The sequence below is a fragment of the Penicillium malachiteum genome (assembly GCF_028827825.1).
Source record: "Penicillium malachiteum strain IBT 17515 chromosome Unknown utg000002l:1.0-8849297.0:1.0-8852440.0, whole genome shotgun sequence".
NCBI lineage: Eukaryota > Fungi > Ascomycota > Eurotiomycetes > Eurotiales > Aspergillaceae > Penicillium > Penicillium malachiteum.
In genome coordinates, this window is record NW_026643095.1 from 4,989,395 (window position 1) to 5,014,732 (window position 25,338).

Here is a 25,338-nt window from a genome sequence, read left to right on the forward strand (position 1 = left end):
TTGACCTAGCTATGATTTTACAAATTTTATACTAGTGGATGAACGTGTGTAACAGCACTTGAGACAAATTGAAGCTCCTAAGATTGAGTCCCTACATCTACCCAATCCTAATGCCAAATTAGCGCTTTGAAGGTCATTGATATTGGAACTCCACCAATCCTGACCTCATTTATTGGACATTTAAGAGCCTCTATTGGTTTCTTTCGTCCCGTGTAAACCCTAAGGAGTGGGTCCATCTACGTATGTGCGAGAACAAAGCCACAAAAAGCTTCAATGCGTTATTTCTCATATCTCGGGATATTACCAGTTAATTGCACTCGCAATATCGATCGTCGTGATTTGTCTTTTGCCAAGGTCCAATGTAGATAAGGAGTTCCCGATGGCTGGCTAGGTGGATAGACCCATAGACCCAGAAGAGGCCCATTTGGTTGCCGCTTCAGGAAACTAGTATCTGGGCTTCAGTGGGGGCAATCCACAGGGGCTCCTTAAGCGACTCACGTGTTATAGGCTATGAGATAACCCCGCATACAACAGACGCGGGCGTTGGAGCTGGTTTATCCCCTACAGTTATCTCGCAATGGCTCCAACAATTGCCGTGGCAGGCGCAACTGGCGGCGTGGGAAAGACGATCGTTGAGCAGATCTTGAATGAGGGGAGGTTCCCGGTTATTGGGTTGACTCGACAGGTATGATTCAATACTTCAGTTCACCCCCTAGACACTTGCCGAAGATTCCGAGTCGTTCCCAAGCTGACATTGGGAGAAAGGAACATGTTGAGTCCCCGGTTAGCGGTGTACAATATGTGCAAGTAGACTATGAGGATATCTCTGCGCTTGCACAACATCTAGAATGTCATTCAGTACATACAGTGATATGCGCTATTGGCATGTTAGGAAATGAATGTTCAGAAGCCCAAAACAACTTAATCAAAGCTTCAGAGCAGACACAGACAGTACAAAGGTTCATGCCTAGCGAATTTGGCTATGCGACATTCGAGGAGTAAGCGTCATCCTGATCAATCGGAATTCCAAGGATTGTGTTCATCTAAAATAAATCACTTACACTTCCACAGGAGAAGGAATATCGACCCAGGTGTCGATTGGTTCCTGACAGCTGCAGATCTCTTGAAAAAAAGCAGATTGAGCTATACCCGACCCGTGTGTGGTGCTTTCATGGACTTTGTAGGAATACCACATGCAAAATCAAATGTTCCTCCTATGACTATTGCTGTTGATGTTCTGAACCGAGAGGCCTGCATTCCGGGGGATGGAACCAATACTATAACGATGATTTATAGCTACGATGCTGCAACGCTAGTAGCAAAGATGCTAGAGGTCGAAGATTGGCCTGAGTTCACATTCTGCAATGGAGAAGATACTACACTGGGCAAAGTCCTGGAGCTAGCAGAAGAGATTACCGGTATGTATACAGTTTGATTTCCTACCGATTCCCTATCCTCTTAGACTGGCTATGTTTCTAACTTTTATTCAAGGCGAGAAGTTTAAAGTAACCTGGATGAAGCCTGAGGATGTCAGCAATGGAGATGTTCCCAGTATGACACCGCTTGAAGGAAGTGGAATTCAGCCCGAGGAACAAAAGGCATATGGATCCTTTGGCTATCAACTATATCTTGCCGATGGATTTAAATTGCCAACTGAAGGTCGAGTGGGTGATAAATTCCCTGGTTTCAAGCCCAGATCAGTTCGGGATTTCATGACTTCCGTATGGGCTTCACGTGTCTAGACTCGCATAATGTTCCCGATGGATAGAGGCTTATGCCGATGTGTTATCTGTTATGCCAATGCTTTTTAAATCCAGCGTTTATGGGAGGGAGGATGAAGCAAGACCTCATGGCACCCTAGACAGGTGTTGCTAGAGTCGAAGCTTCAAGTTGAAATTTTGTTTATACCAAAAGATGAATGTACAAATACTTCAGAAAATGAATACGTGATCTTCTAATATTTTGTAAACCACTGGAGTCAAACAAATAGATACAAATTATACGTGTAAGTGTCATAACGATTAAGTAGTCATCCAAATCTAATCACAATGGGTATTCTGACATCAAATCATAAAAACAACAATACCGAAAGCCCAAATACATGCCTAAATTCTGCACGCATAATTGCAAGGATTGTAACATGTCTCGAGGGATATAAAAGTATGACAGGACTTCAGAGCCGGATATTCAAGCTAGCTGACGCTCAACATTCCGTGGGCCCGAGAGAAGAGACGGTGGGATGGGCGACATGCGGCCATGAAATACATGGGCTTCTCGAGAGCCTGGTCGAGGAGGAGGTGGAGGTGGTGGAGGAGGGCGGCCGAAGCCTGCATGAGGTGGGTGATTTGGGTGGTATGAATGTGGTGGCATCATCTGCGTAGGGCCACCGACTGTCAGGCGGTTGAAATCAGCAGGAAGCTGCTGCGGGTGGTATCCGTATTGAGCGGGTTGAGGAGCGGCGGAGGTTATATAGCCCATAGAACGGGTGGGATCGCCAGGGAGGGAGACGAGAGAGGCATTCAGGGTGCGGGTAATGTCTTCTATGGTCACTTCCATAGGGGCAATGTAGGTGGTATTGCTTTTCGCGGACCAGGCAAGGACGTGACCGCAGACGCGACCGGTTGATCTGTCAAATACCCATGCGCCGGAGTCACCGGGGGCTAATACCAGGAATTAGTTAGCTTGATGAACAGTTTACTTTGATATATAGTGATGTGAGGTGTAGGTATGTTCAAGTGAGGTATGTTGATCTTAAAAAAAGGCGGCATAAGCATTTATGATTTACCGGCCTAAATGAGAAAGATAATCACAACGAGGGGTATGAGGGAAACGAAAAAGCAAGGGTATCTAATTAAGGATCGTATAGACATAAACATGAATCTGGGTGGGTGTAGATGCGCTTCTTACCTCCAAAGTTCCCGTTGACACAGAAGCTTGTCGAGAAGGAGTGTCTACCATGCAACTTGACTAAAGTCATTGCCTTGGATATCTGGCCTGACTGTAGTCCACTTGTACGGCCACAGCAGTGAACGTGCATCCCACCCAGATCTTCAATCCGGGCGACTTGATTAAGAAATATTGGTGGGGGTTGGGCTGCTCGTCCTGGAATAGCGCGTGCAGGGGAGGACGTGGTTGTGTCCATAATGATATTCCGAGGGTCCATGCGAATATCGTCAACTTTGATAAGAGCCCAGTCAATTTCGTGCTTGAGACCCTTCCACATCCATCGACGAAGGCCAGATGATGCGTGAACGTAACCAAGGGAGTGGGATGCGAGATGCTCATCATCACGATCTTCGGGAGAAGGAAAGAAATCGTCATGCACATCGTCAATTGCTGGCTGGGTAATAAAAAGACGAGGTTCTTCGCCCGGCTCTATACCAGTGGTGTCACCAATTGATGCGGCATCATCATCATCATCATTGTCTGGATCAATAGACTCGTCATCAGAGGATTCATCTTCTGAAAGCCAATATTCATCATAGCCTCCATCAGCACCCTGTGATATTGACGCGTCGTCCCCGTCTTCGTAATCTGAGATTTCAAGATCCAGATTAACTTCCGATTGATCATCTTCAGCATAACTAGACAGATAATCCAAGTTGGTGACATCGGGTGTGTTACGAGGCCAGTTTCCCGCTGATCGACCCGGAGCATCATGATCAGCGTTGTCGGGGCCCTCGTCGTCACTCGGTGCTTCAAGCATATGGTGAACTGTTAGCCCATAGGGCATTCCATCGACTATTACGGCTCCACCATAGGAAACTGGAGGAAGGTGCTCCTCGTTCTGGAATGCACCAATTGAGGCGCCACAAAGAGGTCTTTGCTGATAGCATGGGTTAAGTTCTCGCTGACGAAAGGGCGTTTCATTGGATCCATTGGGGCGGGTCTTTGCCGGCTTGCGACGCTTATTGCGAGGGACTTTCGACCTTTCAATGTCCCCACGGATGACAATAAGGTCCCAATCATTTCGACCCAGTTGGAAATGTTTCTTCAATGCTGAACGAACCTTCTTCACACTAGCACAAGTAACGCAGATGGTGGTCCGTGCGGTTTCGTTGGACTCTCCGGTCATCATGAGATTTGCTCCACAAGATTCATTTGAGTCTTTGAGAATTTTCTGAAGCAGCCGACTGAGCTTGGGCATCATCTGGAAATTCCACTCCTGCCAATGCTCATCAGGTATCTCAAGATGAGGAAGACGTTTGACCGTGCGCTTCTTGGCGGGCTTTTCGAGACTTGGTTCCTGCATCACTCCCGCCCACGGGTTGTTTGGAATGCTGGGCAAATTCTTTTCCAGGTTGTCTTGAACAGTCTGATAAGCGGTCAATTGTTCGTTGATAGGAGTTGACTCGGGGGTAGGAACCAGAGCGAGGGGTAGGCAGTCGTCAAGCTCTTCCGCAGGCGGCGCCGAAAAGATATCAATTCGGCAGCAGGACCATAAGATCTTGCAAATTGTGTACATGAAGTTCATAGAAAAGGAAAATGTTCCATCGGGGTCGGAAAGGTCAAGGACGGGATAATGGTAAATTTGTGGAACACGGAGGGCGAGATCGGTCATGGGTTGTGTTGAGAGATGAAAGTTGGGAGCGTCAAGACAAAGCTGTACGGCCTGCAGATATGCGACACCGCATTTCGGTCCAAGTTTCTTGACGTAGAGATCTTCCACTCGGTGCTTAAACCAGGTGCGATCGTACTTCATCTTCCATAAGCGACCAATGGGTGCCCATAAACCAATCTCTAGTAAGACCAACCCGAGAGAGTAAAGGTCGTTGGCCCATGCTCCATCGTCGTCAACATTCCGCTTGTCTTCTGGATGACGATACATAGCTGTTGACAGTGGCTCAGGAGTAGGGCCATCTCCGGAGAAGCGAGCAGGTGAGGTCAAATATGGGCGACGTAGATCAGGCGAAAGACCACTTTCATCATCGTTCGCATCTTTACGGCCGGGGAAGAAGATTACATTGCTGCTATTGACGTTACCATGCACTGCGTTCTGACTTCTCAAGTGCAAGGCAGACATCAACAGATCATAGGCAAGTCGAAAGCGGGTCTCTAGATTCGGCATTCGCTTCTCGCGATAATCTTCCGCTGAAGGGAGTAGGGAAACCAGAGGAATGGGCTTCAGTTCTTTCAATAAATCGCTCGGGTTTCGTAAAAATGGAAAGTAGTCGACGGGCATCTGATAAAGAAAGGCATAACGAGAGTTCGGTTCATCGATACAATAGCCTAAGAAGCGTAAAAGGCCAAGATGAGAGATTCTGGCATTTTGTAAAAGTTGTTCAACAGATTGTTGCAGCTTCTCGAGGCGGATGCCTTTTTGGTCTTTGTGGGAATCGACGATCATAGGCATGAATTCAACTAATACTGAGACTTGTGCTTCCTTCACAGAAGTGAAAAGAGCAGGCGAAGCAGAGGTATTCAATCGGCCGACCGCACGTGAATTTGAGGATGCCGCGACAGGTTCATAAGGCGGAGGACTGTTATCATCGCCAGCTCCATATAACTTCAAGGCGGATCGGTCGATCACAAGTTGATGGGATGACATGAAGGCACCACCGAAATCCCGTTTGGTGGTAGAGGGAGAGTAAGCATGTTGATCGTAAAGAATAGTTGGACTCTGCACTTTTTCCTTGGAATCCGAATAAGAGCCATGGGGCGAGTCGGTAGTCGGTCGGGCTCGTCGTGTGGTGTTGTACTTTGAGGACATACTAGACGCCATCGTCCGCCGTGAGCGGGACAGATCATAAAGTGTATCAATGCATCCCGTCAGATCACTCAGAATTGTCTTCGACCGGCTAATATCATCGTCCGTCCATTGGATTTTGAGAGGGCGGCTTCCGAGAGCCTCTTTCGATGGGTCGACTTTGCGGTCTTTCGAGGAAATCATGGGAGGGTCGAGATGTTGTACTCGCTCGGCGTCATTGAGCAGGTCCTGAATTGAAGACATTACACTCTCAACCACATCGCTAAAGCCCGCTGCAGTCAGGGATTCATCGATATCATTGGGCTGGGCGGCACTAGCGTCACTCCAATCTAGGCCCCATGCAAGTAGCCGATCTCGCTGCTTCTGGAGACTTTGGTGGAGGGCGATAAGTTCTGGATCGTCCAGCGCCTTTGAGGCGGTCGTTACGCTTTCACATGAACTCTTCGTATCGGTGTATAATTTGGTGAGGCGGCGCTGGAGGAAGCCACCGCCTCCTCCATGGCGCATTACGGACATATCGGCGAAATTGGTTCGGTCAGGACAATGAGGGATCCAAATATCGAGATACGCAGTCGCATGAGATTAAAGATCCATCACGGAGAGGTTATAGGAGCAAATATTCCATGAGAGGAAAAGGAACTTGAGATGAGAAGAGACATTCAATGGATGCCTGCAGCGATCACACTGATAGAGCCGATGCGGGACGAGTCAAAGGGAATCCTGTTGCCTAACCAATCAGCATACTTATTCTGTGAAGCGGAGTGGGGGGGTGAAGTGATCACGTGGCAGGCATCTCAATTTGAGTATTTTAGTTTCTATATTTGGCTTAGGGTGGTATCAATATAACGGTACTCATTGTATTTATTGTATCTATTGGTTATTTTAATACAACCTCAGGCAACAGCATATCCCTGAATGCATGTGAGTGGGTTAACCTTGGAAAGAATCTATGGGCTAAATTACTACCAACTATCTTTACCTGTACAGATGGTGTGTGTTTTTTTAGGTTTCAGACACGAGTAAGTAAGGAAAAGTCACAAAAAAAATAATAAGATATAAAACATAGTTTAGGCGGAAGGGAGAATCATAAACGCATAAACCCATGGGGGAAGAAAATGTCACCCAAAATGTGTATCCACCACCCCGTCCTCCATTTCAACCGGTGATCACCCTTCGTGAGACCCCAACATCTCGCGCCCGTTTCTCACTGAAGTTATGTAGTCGTTCACCGATGAGGTACACATCATCTCTGATGTTGATGCGCCAGATCGCTACTCGACGTAGCACGAGGTGGATGGTCCACGCGGCCAGAACAAGTAGTAACGTGACAGGATACGCATAGCGATAGATGTATTCATGAGCCTTGATCCAGTACAGAATGGTGTATCGCAAAACCCCGCCAAGTGATAGCGGTACAATGACGGCTGAGGCTGTGAAGAGTAAAAGAGGTAGCACCAAGGCTCGAGTAGCGAGATGCACATTGGGCCGAAGCCAGCCATCTCGGAAGATACCGTTCAAGACGGCGGCGGCCCAAGACCGAGGGTGCCACAAAGTTAATTTAATTGCCATTTGGACGTACAGTACGCCCAGTGTCCAATCTTGGACAATATGAACAATGTGCGATTGGCCGTCTCCAAGAGAGGTATGCACAGGGATCAGGACATAGAGCTCAGTTAGGAGGGCGAAAAGGGTTGGGATCAGAACGACCAAAACAACAGACACGTAGAGGAGGCGGCCAGCATCAATTGCAAGATCAACGCTGGAGCGGCCAAACTGACTAGGAGATTGCAGGCACTCCCATGAGTTATCTTGCATGGCCTTCACAGCTGCACGGCAATAATATGCTAGATAACCGACTCCACCGACAACACACAGCCCAGTGGAGAACGCATAGATGTCATTGACTGGGCCTGGACTAGAGAAGAATATCCATATCATCTTGCGCCCAACAACCAGCGGGATAATGGTGCTGCCTACTCCTGTCGTGGCAGCGAACAACCATATAAGGAGAATGAAACTAGCGATCCGTAGGCGGAAGGAAGGGGGGACGTAGATCTTTGCAAACATGTTGCTTGAGCGACCATGCAACCCATCCTCGGGGTCAGATTTCCCATCGACACGGACATTATCCTCTGTGACCTCTAAGAAGACCTGTGTTCCTTTTGGAATGCGGACTTGATCTGAGGCAGGCGCTCGGACGTACCTGCCGTCTCGTAAGAAATATACGTCACGTTCTTCCTTTTCTGCTGCAGCCTGTTGGAGTGGACCGATCACAGGATTCTCCCAATCACCCTTGCGTCTGGAGAACAGACTCCACCAAGTTCGATGAACATGGCGTCCTTCTTCCTCGGGGTGTCTATCCGGGAAGAAGAAGTTGCTGAGGCGAAGGAAATGGGCACACTGGTGGAACCACCAATTATACAATTCATGCAGTCCATCCGAGGGCTTCACTGATTGGATCACCAAGGGCATGACGAAATTGTAGAATAAGAGGTCAACTGGGAATTCTAGCATGGGGGGCACTGGCTGACCAGTGTATTGGCAGAACGCCGTCAAATGCAAAGTGGAGACCCCAAACGACGCCTCCGAGACAAACTATGACCAAGGCGCCATATACGAGGGCACTAAAGCCAATTTTACGCAGCTGGGTGGTTATGCTGCGTTCAAGAACGTCTCGTATTGGGTGGAAAGTCGGATCATTGGGGTCTCGGATAAAGTCTAATCAAAACGAAGAAGAAAAACAAAGGTTAGCATACGAGAAGATCAATCACCAAGAATCGAGGACTGCTTACAAAGTACGCCAGTTCGCAGGATCTTTCTGCACATAGACACAAACAATGCAAAATGGAACATGTAACAAGTTCCAATGAACCAGTGCACGAAGAGCGAGGTGAGTGGAGATGCAGCTGTGAAAGCAAGTCGAGAACTGATTGTCGCTTCGGAGAAAAGAGGCAACAATGCAATATCAAGAAGTGTACCGCAGTAGAGAGGGAATGCAATCATCTCGATCCCAATGATAAGAATGACCTTCATTACGCCTCCAGCCTGGAGTAATACTTCTGCAAGAATGCCATCAATACGTTGCCCACGATTGGCTCCGGCCAGGAAACCAGTGACTCTTAAGTAAAGGAATCCCATGAGTGTTGCAAGGAGGTACCCCATGGATATGGCGATGACCCGGTCCTTTGTGTCCCACACGGCAAGGTCGTAGTCAGCTGCCACGGATCCCGAAGCTGCCTTCGCAGCACTGGCATTTATCAGCTTCGTGCCAGAGCTAGAAAACAACTGAGATCGAGTAAAGTTCACGACATGCTGTTGTAGTTGAACCGCATAGGTCTTAATCTGATAAACATCCACGTCGAAAGAGAATGCCTTGGGGACACCGAGCGTAACCAGGCGCAGGGGAAAATCGTGGAGAATAAACTTCACAAGTGCGAAGGCTGAGTTGAAGATGGTGGAGAGTCGAGCCTGGTGGAGCTTGAGTGCCTGGTGGGAAAGAACAGAAAACATGGGGATGTCGGATTCGTGAAAAACGAGGAAGGCTTTGACAACCTTGTTCAAGCGGTGGGTGCTAGCGTCGATGAGAGAAATAGATGCACTTGTGACAGATTTACCTCGTGGGATCCATTCTCCAAGGGGTACAAAAGCAGCGAGTGGACTCAATACTATTCTGCAAATGAAGGTTGCCCAGTACATGATGTAGCCCAACACTCCAATCAGAGTATCTAGGGCGATATCCGCCACGATAGTGACGGCTGTCATTGGGACACCAACAATAAGCTCCAAGGGGTTTGCAAGCAAAACCAGCGCAATCTTTCCCCATAGGTAGGGCAGCCAAATGCCAATGGCAACTGTGAAGGCAATGAGAAGAGCACAGAAAACGCCATTTTGTAAAAGACCAAAGATGGGGCCTTGCATGCCAATTAAATCCATGATGCCTTCGAAATCATCGCCGCCTTCAATAGCATCCATATCGTTGGGGTCAATACCAGCTTCGGCTGCTGCTGCCACACCACCTTCAGGCTGTTGATCTTCCAACCGGTTTGGTACAGGAACAAACGGATCCTCCAGAGCTGGGTCTTGAACAATATGTTCATCATCAGCCAATACTTCCTCCGCAGGATGATTCTCGCCTGGGGTGATATCTCCCCAAAACCACTCCACCATTCGTTCAAAAAGGGCCTTCGGCGGCTGGTTATCTGATTGCGGAACTTGAGAAGTTGTATCATCTCGTGTAGGCAATTCCTGGCGGGGTAATCGGTCGGTAGTTTGGTCATCTGAAGTGGGCTGTTCGAGATTGATGTCATCACCATGTGGGGTAAACCCATCATGAGCTCGAACTATCTCGTCAACATTGATGTTTTCTGTTGGATTCGAAGGCCCTACTGCGTTCTGATCTTGGGGCCCCGAGGTGAATGCGGCCACGATCCAACCCAACTCCTCCTCGAGACCTTCTTCGCGAATTATTCGTAGCATTTCATCCCGATCACCGTTGGAGCGTGATAGAACGTCTCTGAATGCAGTAACATCAGGGTTGGTAAAAGAAGATTCCGACTGTGACGCGCGGATGTCAAAACGTTGATCAGCATTACCAGGGTGTTGAACTGCGGCGGATGCATGACTAGAGTCGGGGGTTCTATGAAGGATAGGTAGACCATCGTCGGAATCAGTCCAGGAAGGAGCTGGAGAGGCTGCACGAGGCTGCGGCTGCAGCTCGTCATGCTCTTCCTGTATCGCTTCGAAATTTGGACGAGGCAGAGGGCGATTTGGTTGTGCTGGCTGAACAACATCATTCATATTGTTGGCATTGGCAATTAATTGCACAGCTGCCTCCCGTTCACCCTCGGCAATATTCGCCATGGGCTGCTGCTGAACGACCCATTCCCTGATCAGAAAAAGAAGTATGAAAGCCACCACTACCAGTAGAGTAATGAGCTGTCCTTCTAGGGTGTCAATGATCATATTGTTGATGGTCGGATAGGGGGTCAAAGTCATGAGAAATTTAACATCAGAGAGCCAGGACGGATACCGAGGCTTAGGCATGCTTGTCATATTACTCGGACTCGAACCATTATGCGCACTACTTGACGTTAAAGCCGGTATAAAAAGACTTGGGATGACCTTTTTGATGAGGGTAAGCATCAGCGGATCACCAGCAGAAAGATTTTCAACGGAAGACTGTTGGGCTGGTGCTGCGCTCGTGGCAGATTGAATCATGTTGGAGACTGTCGAGGTCACCACATTCAGTACGGCCGTGCTTGCTAATGTTGCGTTTTCGGTGTCTTGGATAACTCCCTCCGCCGCTAGCTGAGCCGGCTGTGAAGAGCCTATTCCAGGACTGGACCACCTTCCATCTGCAAGCCAAAAGAGTGCCCTCCATATAGCTCGCATGGACCACGGCAACCATCCTAGCCAAACGAAAGCGACAAGTATGAACCGAAGCCAAGTCACCAGTGTTCCAAAACACTGAATCAGGGCCTGCTTCATGAATAACGGTGTGGGTAGGTTTTGGGGCATATTTGGATCGTATAGTTTGGTGAAGTGGAAGGCGGTCTTGCAGAGCTCACAATGCTTCTTCTGTGAATGCGATAACCACTCAACCAAGCAACTCTGGTGGACGAACTTGATACTTCCACTACATTTACACGGATAGAAAAGCGGCTCCTCCACAGTGGCTTCTCCGTGGCATATTCTGCAAGTATCCATGTCCTCGAGACCTCTCTCCCTCTCATCAAAAGCTGGATCGTTCATCAAGTCGGGAAATGAAGATGACCCCGCTGGGTCGTGAAGTTGATTTCCCATATCCATGACAGCAAAAGTCACGTCGAATCGACGGTCACACTATGGTTTACCAATTCGTCATCATAAGCTCAGGTGTGCGTTTATGGTAGAACCATCAACGGTTGTGGGCGGACAAAGAAATGAGAGAAGTATGAGGGGGGCGGAGTGGATGGGATGGACGTAAGATGTAGTCTATTGGAAGCGAAGATAAACGGGATGTCAGTATCAGGCGGAGAGTGAAAAAAAAAAGGAAAAAGCAATGGAATGACCACGCCGCACTTACCCTGTAAGGAACAGAGCCTCATCAAAGTTATAATAGGCAAGTGCCATCGAGTCGCGACTTCCTTTTGTTGCTTCAACCGTCGAAGACTGGCTGACTCATCATGTATTATATCCCTTACAGTACATTACTATACATTACGTTCAGGCGCCACCTGGGCAGCTGGTCCCTAACCTGATATATATAAAATAGTTGATCTGAGCACGGAATATGTATCAGCCCGTATTGTTCTGATGCAAGTGGCACCGATGACCTCACTGTTATTGCCAATCGCCAACCAAGCTTTCGGAAGTCTTGAAACGGATAATTCTTTGGACGATTTTTTTAAGTATTTGTTCCTTGGTATGGTTTTTGGGATCTTGTCATCCTCATTTTCGACCTTGCTACCTCGGGTTTCTCTGCTCGTTCCGACCGCGGCTGCCGTGAAGTTCTGGTAGTGCCAAGGCCGACGCGAGCATTCCACTTAGCTTCAGCTTTCTTTCAAGACTGTCTTATCTCATCAACAGCTCGGCGGGTCTTCACTCCACTGCTCGATGAATGTCAGTATATTAGCCACTGTTCGAATTCCGCGTTGACGACGTTTTATCGCCGACGGTTGCCCTTGCAATTTTTTCCTTTTTTTCGAAAGAGGTCCGGCCTCGACTAGGCTCACGACGACCATGGCTGTGCCAGTAGAGAATGGCCATGCTGATACAGTAACCAAACCGACAAATGGTCGAAGGGAGGGTGCGAAGACCGAGGGGAAGAGTAGATTTCTGGGATGGACCATCATTGGCTCAGTCATACGGTGTGTATTTGTTGTTGTTGTTATTCTCATGAATAAGTGTTGCCGTCTCTGCATAACCCGATGCTAACGTTCAGTTCTTATAGACTTGCCATTTGGTACATGCTTCTAACCCCCTTCTTACGATGCCCGTCAAACCTATCTGACTTGGATGGCACTTCACCCCGAGTCTGCGAGCCTTATCTTATTGTTCGGTCACACGTGGATCCCTATGTCACTCCCTATTATGATACTTACGCCGCACCTTATGTCGATCAAGCCCGTCCCTACGTGGAGGTTTTGAATAAAAATGTTTACATGCCCACTTCGAAGCTCGCCCAGGCTGGCTACAAAAAGTATGGAGCACCGGCGTTAGGTCAAGCCCAGGCCTATGGTGCAGCTCAATGGAGGGCCCAGGTGACACCACGAATTCAAGTAGCGCAGGGTAAGATACATCAGCTCTACCTGGCTGAGGTCGACCCATATGTGCAGCAGGGAGTTGCAGTTGTTTCGCCGTACTATAAACAGGTGAACAATGCTATGTTCACTGTTTACTGGGATCATCTGGTCCCTTTTTACACCAGATCGCAACCCTTCATTGGCAAGACCTACTCGACCTCGCAGGATATTCTTACGACCCATGTAATGCCCGGCGCTCATTACACCTGGTCATCCGTGGTCTACTTTGCCAACAGTTCGCTCTGGCCGCATGTAACAGGTCTCTATTCGGAGCAGGTGGAGCCCCAATTGGTCAAGATCGGACAACGCCTGGCGACTTATCGAGAGGGTAAAAGACTGCGGGCCGTTGTTGAGGAAGTTGAAAAGTATTACCGCACATTAGCCATCACAAAAAACCTTACTAACTAATCTTTCAGCAGTTCGTCGGAGCAGCCTGAATCGTCAACCAGCTCTACCACTATCGAATCCAGCTACGCCTCAAGTACCATAACCACTTCTTCTACTATTGAGGTTCCATCTGCCACACCTACTCTGACCTCTGCGGAGCAGGCACAGCAAGATCGCGAGCGGATCGACTCTGATCTCACAAGATGGCAGGCAAAATTTGCGGCCGCGGCTGACAGTGCTATTGAAGATCTTGAAGAGCGCCTTGAAGATATCGTAGGAGCCCTGGTTTCAAGTAGTGCCAATGGTCACGGTCTGAGCCTATCGACAGCCCTTGAAAGCGTGGCTACCAAACAGGTGGATATGATCAAGGACCGTATCAATGAACTTGTCGAATCCCTCCCAGAAGAGGACGTGCCAGAAGATGAGGAGAACGCCCGCGAACAATTGGTCACCGATATCCGGGCTTCCGCCATTTCTGTTAGAGATCGCGCTCATGCTCTTCGGGAGTGGTCTTTGTCATTCGATGTGGAACTCTTCCGCAGAGTGTCTGCTGCCGTTAACTCGACTTTAGATGTTTTGGATGGCATTCAAGACCTGGGTTTACAGGAAATTGGCATGCGTTGGGCCTGGATGGATGGTGTTACGTACAAGGATTGGGCAAACTATCGCGCCGTCAAGGCGCAGCTGCATAACTGGCGTGATGAAATTTACCGGGTGGGCGTGAACCACAAGTCTATTGCAGAAGCCAAGGCCGTGGTCAATGGTATTTTGGATCATGGCATGGAAGTGGCACAAGAAACTGCCATTGAGCTTGTCAGACTGAAGGATGTTGGCAACTGGAAGCTAGCTGCGCGTGAGGCTGGGGACAACTTCGAGACACGAACCGAGCCCCCCTCCCCCACGCCCTAAGTCGGAAATTGAAATTGAGGACAATGATCTCGATGAGGTCGCCGAGTCTGAGTCCATTGACTCTGACCACGCCGAATCCGATGCGGAGCCTGAGAACGCATTTTCGGCCGCTAGCTCCGCAGCTGACCAGGATCATTTTGGGGATGGTAATTTTTTCATCTCAGACGAGTCTGTTTCATCAGAAGACGGTATTGACGTTCAGACGGAAGCCGAAGATGACGGTGATCATGAGTCAATGTCAGAAGATGCCATTGAAGATGACACACCGTTTCCCACTCAGTCTGTTTGGGGAGGAGTAGCGGCAGCTGAAGCAAACACATACCAAGCTCCAATTCTTGATGATGATGAGCAAGATTCGATCCACAGTCTCGGTAGCAAGGCTGAGTATGTCTACTCTGACGCCTACTCTCAGGCTAGTGCAGCATTTGCCGACTCTGCCTCAAACGCCAAGGTTCTCTATGAGATCGCTAAATCACAGATACTCGGTCAAGCAGCTGAGTCTAGTGCCCCCTCACATGCTGGGATTCTGTCCTCCATTGAATCGGCCTACTCCGGCGCTGTGAAGTACGCTACCGATGAATTCGAGTCCAAGATTGCTGCCATCAAAGCCACTCCCACAACCACTGCCGGTCCTCTTGCGCAGATTTCCTCGATCGCTTCTTCTCGACTTAGTGAAGGTCTCAGCGCGGCCTCGGAGAAATTGGCGCACATACAGCCCATCCCATCTCAAACTAGTTCTGCAGGTCTCCAGCCATTTGTTCTTGATGCCCAGCGTCGCTACTACGAAGCTGTCGGTCTTGCCCATGACCACTATACTGCATTTGTCTCAACGGCTTCCCAAGCTGTCTATGGGACACCAACACCAACCTCACCTCCTCTTGGCCTGCAGGCCCTTGTTGAGGAGGCTGGATCACAGTACGCGCATGCTTCTTCTCTAGCTTCTGCTAACCTCGCTGCGGCTGTGGCGTCCGCCAGCTCGATGGCTTCGTCGGCCGATGACGGAGTACAGGGTCTAGTTGATGATGCCTCATCTAGATATCACGCTGCTCTGTCTGCGGCATCTGCCTCGCTATCACTTGCATCTAAATCCGTGAGCTCGGCTCTTTATGGAACTACACCTGGGCCTTTGGAGTCACTCTCCAGCCAAGCATCTGAGAACTGGGAAAGCCTCGTCTCAAAAGCAAGTGAGCAGATTTACGGAACCCCGGCTCCGTACCTTGAGCAACTGCAGAGCCGATTGCCGCAATTTGAGGCCGTGCAGGATGTAGTATCTGAACTGCTTATTGGTAAAGAACCCTCTTTTACGGAAAGCATCATGAGCAAACTTCGCGTTGCTTATGAGACTCCCTACCCTGCTGCTGCCCTACCTTCTGCATCAAGCTACGTCAGTGAAACTTTTGAATCGGCCTCCTCTGTTGCAGATACCTATGCTTCCAGTATTCCTAGTTTAGAGGATGTCATGCAAGATGCAAATGACCAACTCAATGCCGCTGTGGAGGCTGCAGCTGACGCCTATGCAAGTGCATCCGCCCATGTGAGCAGTGCTGTACATGGCAAGGAGTCTGGCTATGTTGATGTTGCCAAAGAGCATATTCAAGAGATCCAGTCCAAGGCCAGCGCTGCCATCTATGGCGAGGAGCCCGGTGCGGTGGAGAGCGCCACTAGTCGCCTTGCTGCAGCTGTTGAGGATGCGCAGTCCCAACTTGCTGACCTCGCTTCCAGTGCTGGCAGCATTGCATCCGAGGCTGTCGGGACAGCTGCCTCTCACGTCACGGAGGCTACTGATAACATCCAGTCCGCGGCCGCCTCCTCTCCCAAGGATGAACTGTAATCTGGGAGCGGTTATTGTGTTAATTTATTGCTCTTCTACTACTGTCTTATGTTCCTTCTTTCTCTATATGTCGCGTTGAAATTGTGCTTCCTGCCAGCGGCATGTCATGCTCGATTTCTCAACGCATTATTCCCCATATAGTTTGTCACGATGACAATATGTTCACGACCTACGCACGTTTTACGTCTTTTTTTATTCAACCCCCTTCGGTCTCCTTTCGGTATTCTGTCACTCCCGGCGGTTTTTTGCGCTTTTGCAACAATGTAATTTGATCCCAAAGTTCAGTCGTAAATAGCAGTAATTCGATCAAGATTCGGAATGACTATCGAAGTTTCGAATGTTCTCCAAGATAGTCCCAGTATATTTGACTCAGTAATTTCAAGTCCTCTAAATCTATGTTTTTCTCATTAATTGAACTGACATGTATTAGGCAAAGATCCAATCTCAAGTCTCACAACATACAAATTGAATGCTGAAGTTCAAGTTTGAACACGGGGCGCTACCTGAACACTGGTGGTAAGGAGCCCTGGAATATTCCAACCTTGGAAGTTCCAAGGTTCCGAGGTCATGAATGGCCCGTGGGCACAATGTTGGACGACTATGACCGTGGAGCAGCTGAAAAGAAGCTCTGGAGTGGGAATTGGAAAAGAAAAACCACAGGCCAGCTTCCAGGCATTGGCGTGGACATGTGAACTGAACTACTAGTAGTCATAGGAGCACCAGTTAAATGTCATTGATATAGATTGGGTCCACGCAGGGTCCCTGAGCCTCACAATCAATAAAATATGGGTAATTAGCGAGTCCGAACCTTCATCCGATCACCCCTCTTTTCCTTCTTCATCTCTCTCTTGCTCTTGGCTCCCTCATAATCACCCTCGGCCCCATTACCACCACCCATGCCTCCAAATCCCTTCTTCACGCCCATAACTGTGGTGTAAGCCAGGTAAACAGAGTAGAGAGGAACGACTGTCCATAGCCACCAAGCACAATCATTGAAGATACAGACAGCAAGGATACAGCCCTGGGTCCAGTACAAGATATCCCACATGTACTCAGTCAAGCCTGTGGCATTGAGATCTTCACCAGCGGACCGCAAGGAGCCATCTTCATTGAAGCGCGGGCGTCCAACTCGATCCAGGTAGTATTCAATCCCCAACGTAGGGACTGCAAGTAAAAAATAAGGCTTCAGCGAGCGAGGTCGTTGGAAGACCTGGTGGAGGAATAGGAAAAGGATATGCAATGCCGCAGAGATAAGGTGGGTGCGAGTAAGCAGGGCTGAATTGCGGGTAGCTAAGGTCTTCGCTGCTTTCTATCACACAGTTAGAACATTGTTCAGAATACAGAATAGCTTCTAGAAGCTTAAGAAGGGGAATTGGAGCTTACCTGCGCCATATTGAATACTAGATATGGTTGTCACTGGGAGCCCCACAGATATTTTCAAGGAATTGGGGAGGGGAAAATGCAAGAGACTAAGAATATCAGGATAAGGATCTTTGTCTCTTGTCCATGAACCTTGGCCTAGCTTGGTGAAGAATCCAGAAGAAAAGAAAACTGCAGAGTACACTAGACGCAGGTGACACGAGGCAATGAGGTAGGAAAGCGGAGTCACCTGGCAGATGCCAACTCTCCGTCTCCATCCAAAATGATTGTTGCCCTCTCGACACTCACCGCCCGGCAAAATCCACGAGCTCTAGGCGGATACAACCAAAATAAGATGAAATGTACTTCAACCTTCAACGAGTTGGTCTCGCCAATTCTCCACTGATTAGATTCTCTTCTTTTTGTTGCTCTACAATGATTCAAATGCTGTGAAGGACTCATATTAGGGTCTACAGCATCTCTATTCATCCTGGCCCTTCTTGGGCTTGCTCCTCGTTCCTACCGCTTCCGTCAGTTTACATTCCTTCGTGCTGGCTCAACCGGCTGGCGCACTCTCAATCCCGATCGCTCCACGATTCGTATCCCCAAAGAAAGTTGCTTTCCGCTCAAAGACTGTCACAACCCATGTTTAGGGGGGTTTTGTTAAGCCCTTGTCCTTTGTTTCTCTGTTTCGACTTACGCGTTCCCCGCGTCTGTGAAGACCTCACTTTAAGACACTAAACGACTGTCAACGTGCTACCGACTGTGAATGGAAAGCCTTGGAGAAATCGTGTCCCTATCCGTCTCTTGTATCCGTCACATACAACCTTCATTATCATCTTTAATCTCCCGTTTCATCGCTTCTCGTTTGCGCTGAACCCCACGCGCACCCCTCACTATGGCTTTATCGACTGGTCATGTCGCTGGCCAACTCCGACACTTGATTTACTACCACCTTGACAACAACCTGATCCGAAATGCGCTCTTCCTTGCGTCCCGTCTCCATGCTTATGAACCACGATCTTTTGAGGCGCAATACCTCTTAGCTCTTTGTCACTTACACAATGGCGAGGTGAAGGCAGCTTACGAATGTAGCCAACCTACTGGCGCTCGGGGTCTGCATGCTGGCTGTGCCTACGTCTATGCCCAGGCATGTCTTGACCTTGGCAAGTACCAGGAGGGTGTAGCAGCATTGGAGCGCAGCAAGAGCACATGGGCATCAAAGAACCACTGGAGTGAGCCTTCAAAGTCATCTGCTTCAGCTTGGAAGTGAGCTAACTATAGAAAACAGACAAACATAATGAAACCCAACGACAGCATTTACCTGATGCAGCTGCTGTGTATTGCCTCCGAGGAAAATTATACCATGCGCACAAAGACATGGAAAATGCCGTGGATTCTTATGTGACTTCCCTGAAGCTCAATCCCTTCATGTGGGATGCATTCTTAGGCTTATGCTCTGCTGGTATGTTAACTATACTTGGTAAAGTGCTGTCTTCATCTATGGTATGAACTAATTCTGACTAGGTGTCGGTGTCCATGTCCCGAATATCTTTCAACTCAGTCCCGAATTACTTGCCATCATCTCTTCATCCTCCAAAGACCTAGATGCACTTTCAGAGCATATTAGCCCGACGGAGGGAGCCTTCCCAGTACAAACCACTGGCAACTCTGGAATCGACCCTTTTACTGCCACATCCGCACGTGGCGATCATGAACCTCCTACATATGGTAGCTCTGCTCTCTGGGAGAAACTGAATGGAAGCTCAGTCAGTGTTGCATCAACAGCGCCACCGGTAATTCACCATGAAGGAATGGAAACCCCAGGTGGCCAAAGCAGCGGGTCAGATGAATTCCGTATTGCTAATGGAGTTACCGACCCTGAGCCACCATTGGCTCCAATGAGAAAGAATCGAACGATACAAGCCATGAGTCTAGACCACACAGGCCACCCCGCCCCTAAGATGCGTCCAACTGGTATCCGTCCTCGCCCAAAACCACGAACTGAGTCAGACGAGCCGCCAGTTGCAACATCTGGCAGAGAACCTCCGCCAGCCCCGCGCATTGCTGATCGCAAACGCACTGTCTCTGGCCAAGTCGCCCACCCGCTTCCACCGCAACCCGTTGAGCCAGGTGCTCCCCAGCGCCGCAGTATTCGGCTTTTCAACCAGATCAAACCTGCCACCAGCAAACCCTTCAACCCGAACTTCAATGATGAAACTGAGAAGGACGGTCGTGATGTGAAGGAAGTGAAGAAAGTTAGAGGTGCGACCAAGGGTCGTAATGGAGCGAATTCCGGTGTCAGTCGAGTTGTGAGTGGCAATCGGAAGCCTATGGAGGCTTATGACAGTGATGGCAGAGAACATCACCGCATACCCCCGGTTCCTCCCCTTCCAAGGAGCACAGAGAAGACCAAGGAGATCGATGCCTTGAACTGGCTCTTGGGCCTCTTTACAAAGCTTGCTTCGGGATACTTCTCATTGAGTCGTTACAAATGCCCCGAAGCTATTCAGCACTTCAACTCTCTCTCCCAGGGCCAGAGAGAAACCCCTTGGGTGCTAGCCCAACTTGGCCGGGCCTACTTTGAACAAGCGATGTACAACGATGCCGCAAAATACTTCTCTCGAGTCCAATCATTGGCCCCATCCCGCCTCGAAGATATGGAGATCTACTCTACCGTACTCTGGCACTTGAAGAATGACGTGGAACTCGCCTATCTGGCACATCAACTGCTGGAGGTAGATCGACTCTCTCCGCAGGCGTGGTGTGCGGTTGGCAATTCATTTTCCCACCAAAGAGACCACGATCAAGCATTGAAATGCTTCAAACGTGCGACCCAGTTGAATCCTGAATTTGCGTATGCGTTCACCCTGCAGGGACATGAATACGTCTCGAACGAAGAATACGACAAGGCATTAGATGCATATCGTAATGGTATCAAGGCAGATGCTCGCCACTACAATGCCTGGTATGGTTTGGGAACTGTGTACGATAAAATGGGCAAACTTAACGATGCCGAACAACATTTCCGCAATGCTGCGATGATTAACCCTACCAACGCAGTCTTAATCTGCTGCATCGGACTAGTCTTGGAGAAGAACGAAAACCCGAGAAACGCTTTGGTTCATTACGAAAAAGCTTGCTCCCTCGCACCGCACTCCATCCTGGCTCGATTCCGCAAGGCTCGCGTACTCATGAAACTCCATGAATACCAATTTGCTCTGGTAGAATTGAAGATTCTCAAAGATATGGCACCCGACGAGGCAAATGTACACTACCTTCTAGGAAAGCTGTACAAAACCATGCACGACAAGCCCAATGCAATCAAGCACTTCACGACGGCCTTGAATTTGGACCCTAAGGTGAGATAAATTTCTCTCGTCCTCCGATAGCTTATACTTTACTAACCAAATAAGCACAGGCTGCCCAGTTCATTAAAGATGCCATGGAATCAATTGATGACGAAGAGATGGAGGACGATGATGTGGCGTAGGCCTTTATGCTCCAGGTCTCACGGCTGCGGTTTTTTCTTCTGCGATATTTTTGCGTTTGATATGAGAGGCTTTTTTCCGTCTTACGAGCTTGGCGTTTCCGGTCATTTTCTACACAGCATCACTGCGGAGTTTTGTTTTCAAGGCTAGACATCCAGACATGGTGTGTTTTGTACAATAGTCAGAAAAAATGGGTGGTCATGATGTACCCAATGAAGGCGTAGGATATTTTATTCTTATTCTTTTATGACCACGTTTATCTCTATGGTATATCCCCGCATTCTAGTTATAGATAATAAGGCGTATCTTTAAAGTACTTATGTACAATGCATGTGGTCTATATTTTGCTGCGTGATGCCGTCATCTGCTCATGATCAGCTGGCGGTGAGTCGGCGTTCTGTTGAATGGCAAAAAAAAGGGCAGTCTCCACCTCCGCAGTCCCGCAATTATGGTCTTCGTTTCCTCCCGATTTCTCTTTCCCCCTCAGCGACATTCCCCTTGGTTTGAGGCCACATTCCGGTGAATAAGGTAACCATTGCCAACCATTCTGGGAGATCTTTCTATTTCTCTCGATCTTGCCCGAGAACCCGCGCTCACAGTACTCAACAGTTTGTTGTATCAATCCCACCGCCATGTCGATCGGTTCCTATATCCTCTCGAGCATCAGCTCATTCGTAGTGGTGACTGCCTCGCTCTTCGCCATCGGCCAAAAGTTTCCTCGCGCAGCATTCGTCGCCCGTTGTCTCGCTGCCTACGGCTCCCTCCTTTTCTGCGCAGCCTATGGTGTACTCGCATCCATTGTCCTCCGCCTCGTCGGCTACGGTCGAGTCTCCCAATGGGCCACCGCCCGCAGCTTCAAGTGGGTGATGCGCTTCACCACTGGCGTACGTTTCGAGATCACCGAAGGCGAGGAGTACCTGTCTACCCGCCCTGCTATCTTTGTGGGTAACCACCAGACCGAGCTGGATGTCCTCATGCTGGGCCACATCTTCCCGCCTTACTGCAGTGTCACGGCTAAGAAGTCTCTCCGCATGGTTCCTTTCCTCGGATGGTTCATGTGGCTTTCCCGTACCGTTTTCATTGACCGCGCAAACCGCGCAACCGCCATGAAGGCCTTCGATGGTGCTGTTGACGAGATGCGCACTCACCGCCAGAGTGTATTTATCTTTGCGGAGGGAACCCGGAGTTACTCCGATGAGCCTACCTTGCTTCCTTTTAAGAAGGGTGCTTTTCACCTTGCTGTCAAGGCTGGTGTGCCTATTGTGCCGGTTGTCGTCGAGAACTACTCGCATATTCTGTCTGTTCGGGCTATGCGCTTCAATGCAGGCACCATCAAGATCAAGGGTTCGTTTTCTCCATATCAAGATCTTTTACATAATATCCATACTAACATAAATACCAGTTCTTCCCCCCATTGAGACCTCAAACTTGACACCTGCAGATGTTGACCAGCTCACCCAATCGACACGCGACTCTATGCTGGAAACCATCATGGAGATGGCACAAACACAAGAAGAGAAGGTCGAATCTCGCATCAGTGGTGTTTCGACGGCTGTTGAAATCTGAGCGCCACAAATTCATTGATCACCTATAGCCAAAGGTATCATCAGGTCTTGTGGCCAAAACCCACTTTTGACACATCCGATCAGGCCCTCTCACATTTACGCCCCTCGAAATCCACGACTTCGTGAAATATACTACAATCATGCCAAGAAGCAGAAGCAGTCTTCCTGTCATGATACTGTATATCTTCGATTCTCACTTGGTACATAAACATTTGCTTTTCTCGGGCACGAAGTGCTACCTTCTGATAGAACAATGATTCCACTCACTATATGGAATTCCCAGATAGTGTGTGTTGGCCACTGACTTAATGAATGACTTTTCAACTCATGGTAGAGAGCGCTTAGGTGTTTCTTGTGGTATTCTTTGGGGACATGTCGCTTTACACCATCCAACTCTCCCCTTCCTCCTCTCACTATTCCACCTGCCAATGTATATATTCTTAGCACGAAAAGATTTTACGACTATCAAAACATACCTCAAGAGTTCTTGTTTCAGTCCTACTCCTATGTATAGTAAGACTTTCCAAAATTTATCTAGCTATAATTGCAAACATTTCGTTTGTTTTCTTTTAGCCGAATTTAGTTTCCTTTGGGTAAAGTTATTTTTCGACCAAAAGCTGAACACTCATTTTGTCTGAAAATACAATTACCACCTAATTTTGAAGACTGGGTTGATGTAGTCAATTTTTGAGCTTTCATTCATCAAGGCAGTTTGGCCGAGTGGTCTAAGGCGATTGACTAGAACCGGAGATCAATTTATCCGATCGATATCAATTCTCTTCGGAGGCGGCGGTTCAAATCCGCCAGCTGTCGATTCTTCTTTCTTTTTTTTGCTCTTTTTTTTGGCAAAAAATCCATCCAATTATTTCAAGTTCCAATGTTATCTTTCAGCCATTATCCTCTAATCCAGACATTTTTGCAATTGCTACCTAGGCAGATCTGGATCCGAGCCAGGGGCGATTCACTAGGTACCCAGATACCAGTACTCCATGGATGCATGGATTTGTGCCAATTTCCAATGCGGTAGAGCCAGCCTGACTTAAATCCGAGTCATGATGTTCAAAAATTTGAATACGCAAAATTTGAAGCCTATGTATGTAGTAGAGAAAAAGTCCTAGAGAAAAAGTCCTAGAGACTACTATTCTGGAGGAACACCTTGACTCGGACCAAGTCTTCCACTGGCACACATGCAATTCAATGTTATCCATGGGATTTTTTTTATCAATTTTTGAGTTGCGGAGTGCACAATGCCTAGTATCCACCGAAATATATCCACACTGGCAGCAACTACATACGTAGTACCAACACGTGAACATATAAGCTCAGAATATCTTCACGTGTGGCCATTCACATCCATTCAAGCCCTGGAGGTTCGATGCCACAACTTTGGAAATCGAATATGCAAAATCGTGACATTAGGCTAAGCTGAATCACGAATCTCAACGCCTGAAAGAACACCTCTGTTCTTCTCAGAATGGACACAGGTCCCCTCAGCACAAGCCCGAATATCAAGATTAAGATCAATCTCTTGCATTGGAAGCCATGGATCCCTGATCGGGAGCGGGATGTTCCATGGATCCATATCTCCAACGACCTTCTTGGTATTGATAGGGATACGGCATTTCTCCTCATGGTCTCCGGAACGAACGCTAATCTCCGCAGGAAGATGATGACCTCCCTCATTGAAAGTCAGACTTGGGAACGGACCGACAGGTAGCCCGCGACCAGCGGCCGCAACAATGTAATCCGACTCGAATGCAGTGAGCTGAAGGCGAACATCACCAAGTACTTGACCAGCCTTGCTGACTTGAACACCCGCAAAAGGTGGTCCCCAGTTCTTCGGCGATTGAGGAATATACTTGCGATCCTGAGATAAGACGTATGGAGTTGGAGCATGTAAAGGCTCGACAGGATCCGGAGGAATGACGTTCGAGAATTCGAGGGTACGCAGCCATGGCGCTAGAAGAGCATCGCCAGTCATTTTCAAGTATGCTTCTTTGAGTGCCCAGTATGAGTAAAAGAGACGCATCCCGAAACGAATAATGCTATCCTCGTCGTTGGGATCGGTGAACGCGGTTGCAAAGCCGAGGCTCTGGGCTAGACGAAGTGCCGCAGCTGGATTTTTCATTGTTTCAATTTCACGCTCCGAGAAGACTTCAACAAATATGGATACATGCTCCTGGTACGCTTTCATGGTATTCACGGTTCGGCGCCCGCTTTCCCTCACGCAGGTCACGTCAATGCCCAGACGTGGCTGGGGAGGAAAGGCGCCTTCAACAATATTTTTCTGGATTTGCTCAACATCTGGTTCAATAGTGCCTGCCAAAACAGTCATTCCGGCTTGGTGTGTAACATTGAACTCCACTCGGGTCTCTGAGAGAGAGGCGTAATATGGTCGGTTTTCGGGCATTGCTGTGCGGCTGAGTACAATATCTCTCCATGGTACACCACAGGCATGATGGATATACAGATATTTGAGTAGATGGGAGGCTAAGGACATGCGCTTGTCGGAAGCATGGTAATACCTTGTCACAGCTGTCTGCTCATTTGGACGAAGAAATTCGAGAAAGGGCAGGTTCATGCCATTGGCCTCCCAATTACGGCTGTCGATGTACCAGCGTACGGTGGTTGGGAGACCTTCTACAGAAGATTCGACAGCTTCCACGGTGTGATTGTCTTGACCATTCTCTATGTTGATTTCATTGGCCCGCATCTTGTAGGTTTGGTCCGAGCTTATCTCGGAGGGGCAGCAATATAAAAGTGATCGATTCGACGTGAGAATGCCTAGGGTCCAAGTATGCCAGCT

General features: G+C 48.6%; 8 protein-coding genes across 8 annotated transcripts; 3 read left to right on the forward strand and 5 right to left on the reverse strand.

Annotated features, from left to right (window-relative positions):
- Window positions 1-577: 577 nt before the first annotated feature.
- N7483_004844 (uncharacterized protein) lies at window positions 578-1,742 on the forward strand (the record flags this gene model as incomplete). Its single annotated transcript, XM_057088281.1, has 4 exons — window positions 578-685; window positions 766-998; window positions 1,072-1,418; window positions 1,492-1,742. 4 exons carry the CDS (start codon window positions 578-580, stop codon window positions 1,740-1,742), a joined length of 939 nt encoding a protein of 312 aa, XP_056948110.1.
- A 445-nt stretch (window positions 1,743-2,187) lies between these two features.
- N7483_004845 (uncharacterized protein) lies at window positions 2,188-6,223 on the reverse strand (the record flags this gene model as incomplete). The annotated part of the gene is made up of 2 exons (XM_057088282.1): window positions 2,188-2,660; window positions 2,908-6,223. The coding sequence occupies 2 exons, from the start codon at window positions 6,221-6,223 to the stop codon at window positions 2,188-2,190; spliced, it is 3,789 nt and encodes a 1,262-aa protein (XP_056948111.1).
- Window positions 6,224-6,862: 639 nt separating this feature from the next.
- Window positions 6,863-8,221, reverse strand: N7483_004846 (uncharacterized protein; the record flags this gene model as incomplete). The annotated part of the gene is made up of 1 exon (XM_057088283.1): window positions 6,863-8,221. One exon carries the CDS (start codon window positions 8,219-8,221, stop codon window positions 6,863-6,865), a length of 1,359 nt encoding a protein of 452 aa, XP_056948112.1.
- A 249-nt stretch (window positions 8,222-8,470) lies between these two features.
- On the reverse strand, window positions 8,471-11,515 carry N7483_004847 (E3 ubiquitin-protein ligase MARCH; the record flags this gene model as incomplete). The annotated part of the gene is made up of 1 exon (XM_057088284.1): window positions 8,471-11,515. The coding sequence occupies one exon, from the start codon at window positions 11,513-11,515 to the stop codon at window positions 8,471-8,473; it is 3,045 nt and encodes a 1,014-aa protein (XP_056948113.1).
- A 912-nt stretch (window positions 11,516-12,427) lies between these two features.
- On the forward strand, window positions 12,428-16,117 carry N7483_004848 (uncharacterized protein; the record flags this gene model as incomplete). The annotated part of the gene is made up of 4 exons (XM_057088285.1): window positions 12,428-12,555; window positions 12,639-13,355; window positions 13,410-14,190; window positions 14,324-16,117. The coding sequence occupies 4 exons, from the start codon at window positions 12,428-12,430 to the stop codon at window positions 16,115-16,117; spliced, it is 3,420 nt and encodes a 1,139-aa protein (XP_056948114.1).
- Window positions 16,118-16,910: 793 nt separating this feature from the next.
- Window positions 16,911-17,509, reverse strand: N7483_004849 (SND2/TMEM208 family protein; the record flags this gene model as incomplete). Its single annotated transcript, XM_057088286.1, has 2 exons — window positions 16,911-17,426; window positions 17,501-17,509. 2 exons carry the CDS (start codon window positions 17,507-17,509, stop codon window positions 16,911-16,913), a joined length of 525 nt encoding a protein of 174 aa, XP_056948115.1.
- Window positions 17,510-18,374: 865 nt separating this feature from the next.
- N7483_004850 (anaphase promoting complex subunit bimA) lies at window positions 18,375-22,533 on the forward strand (the record flags this gene model as incomplete). The annotated part of the gene is made up of 6 exons (XM_057088287.1): window positions 18,375-18,711; window positions 18,768-18,941; window positions 19,004-20,838; window positions 20,898-20,965; window positions 21,629-22,311; window positions 22,370-22,533. 6 exons carry the CDS (start codon window positions 18,375-18,377, stop codon window positions 22,531-22,533), a joined length of 3,261 nt encoding a protein of 1,086 aa, XP_056948116.1.
- Window positions 22,534-23,952: 1,419 nt separating this feature from the next.
- N7483_004851 (4'-phosphopantetheinyl transferase family protein) lies at window positions 23,953-25,245 on the reverse strand (the record flags this gene model as incomplete). Its single annotated transcript, XM_057088288.1, has 1 exon — window positions 23,953-25,245. One exon carries the CDS (start codon window positions 25,243-25,245, stop codon window positions 23,953-23,955), a length of 1,293 nt encoding a protein of 430 aa, XP_056948117.1.
- Window positions 25,246-25,338: the final 93 nt, after the last annotated feature.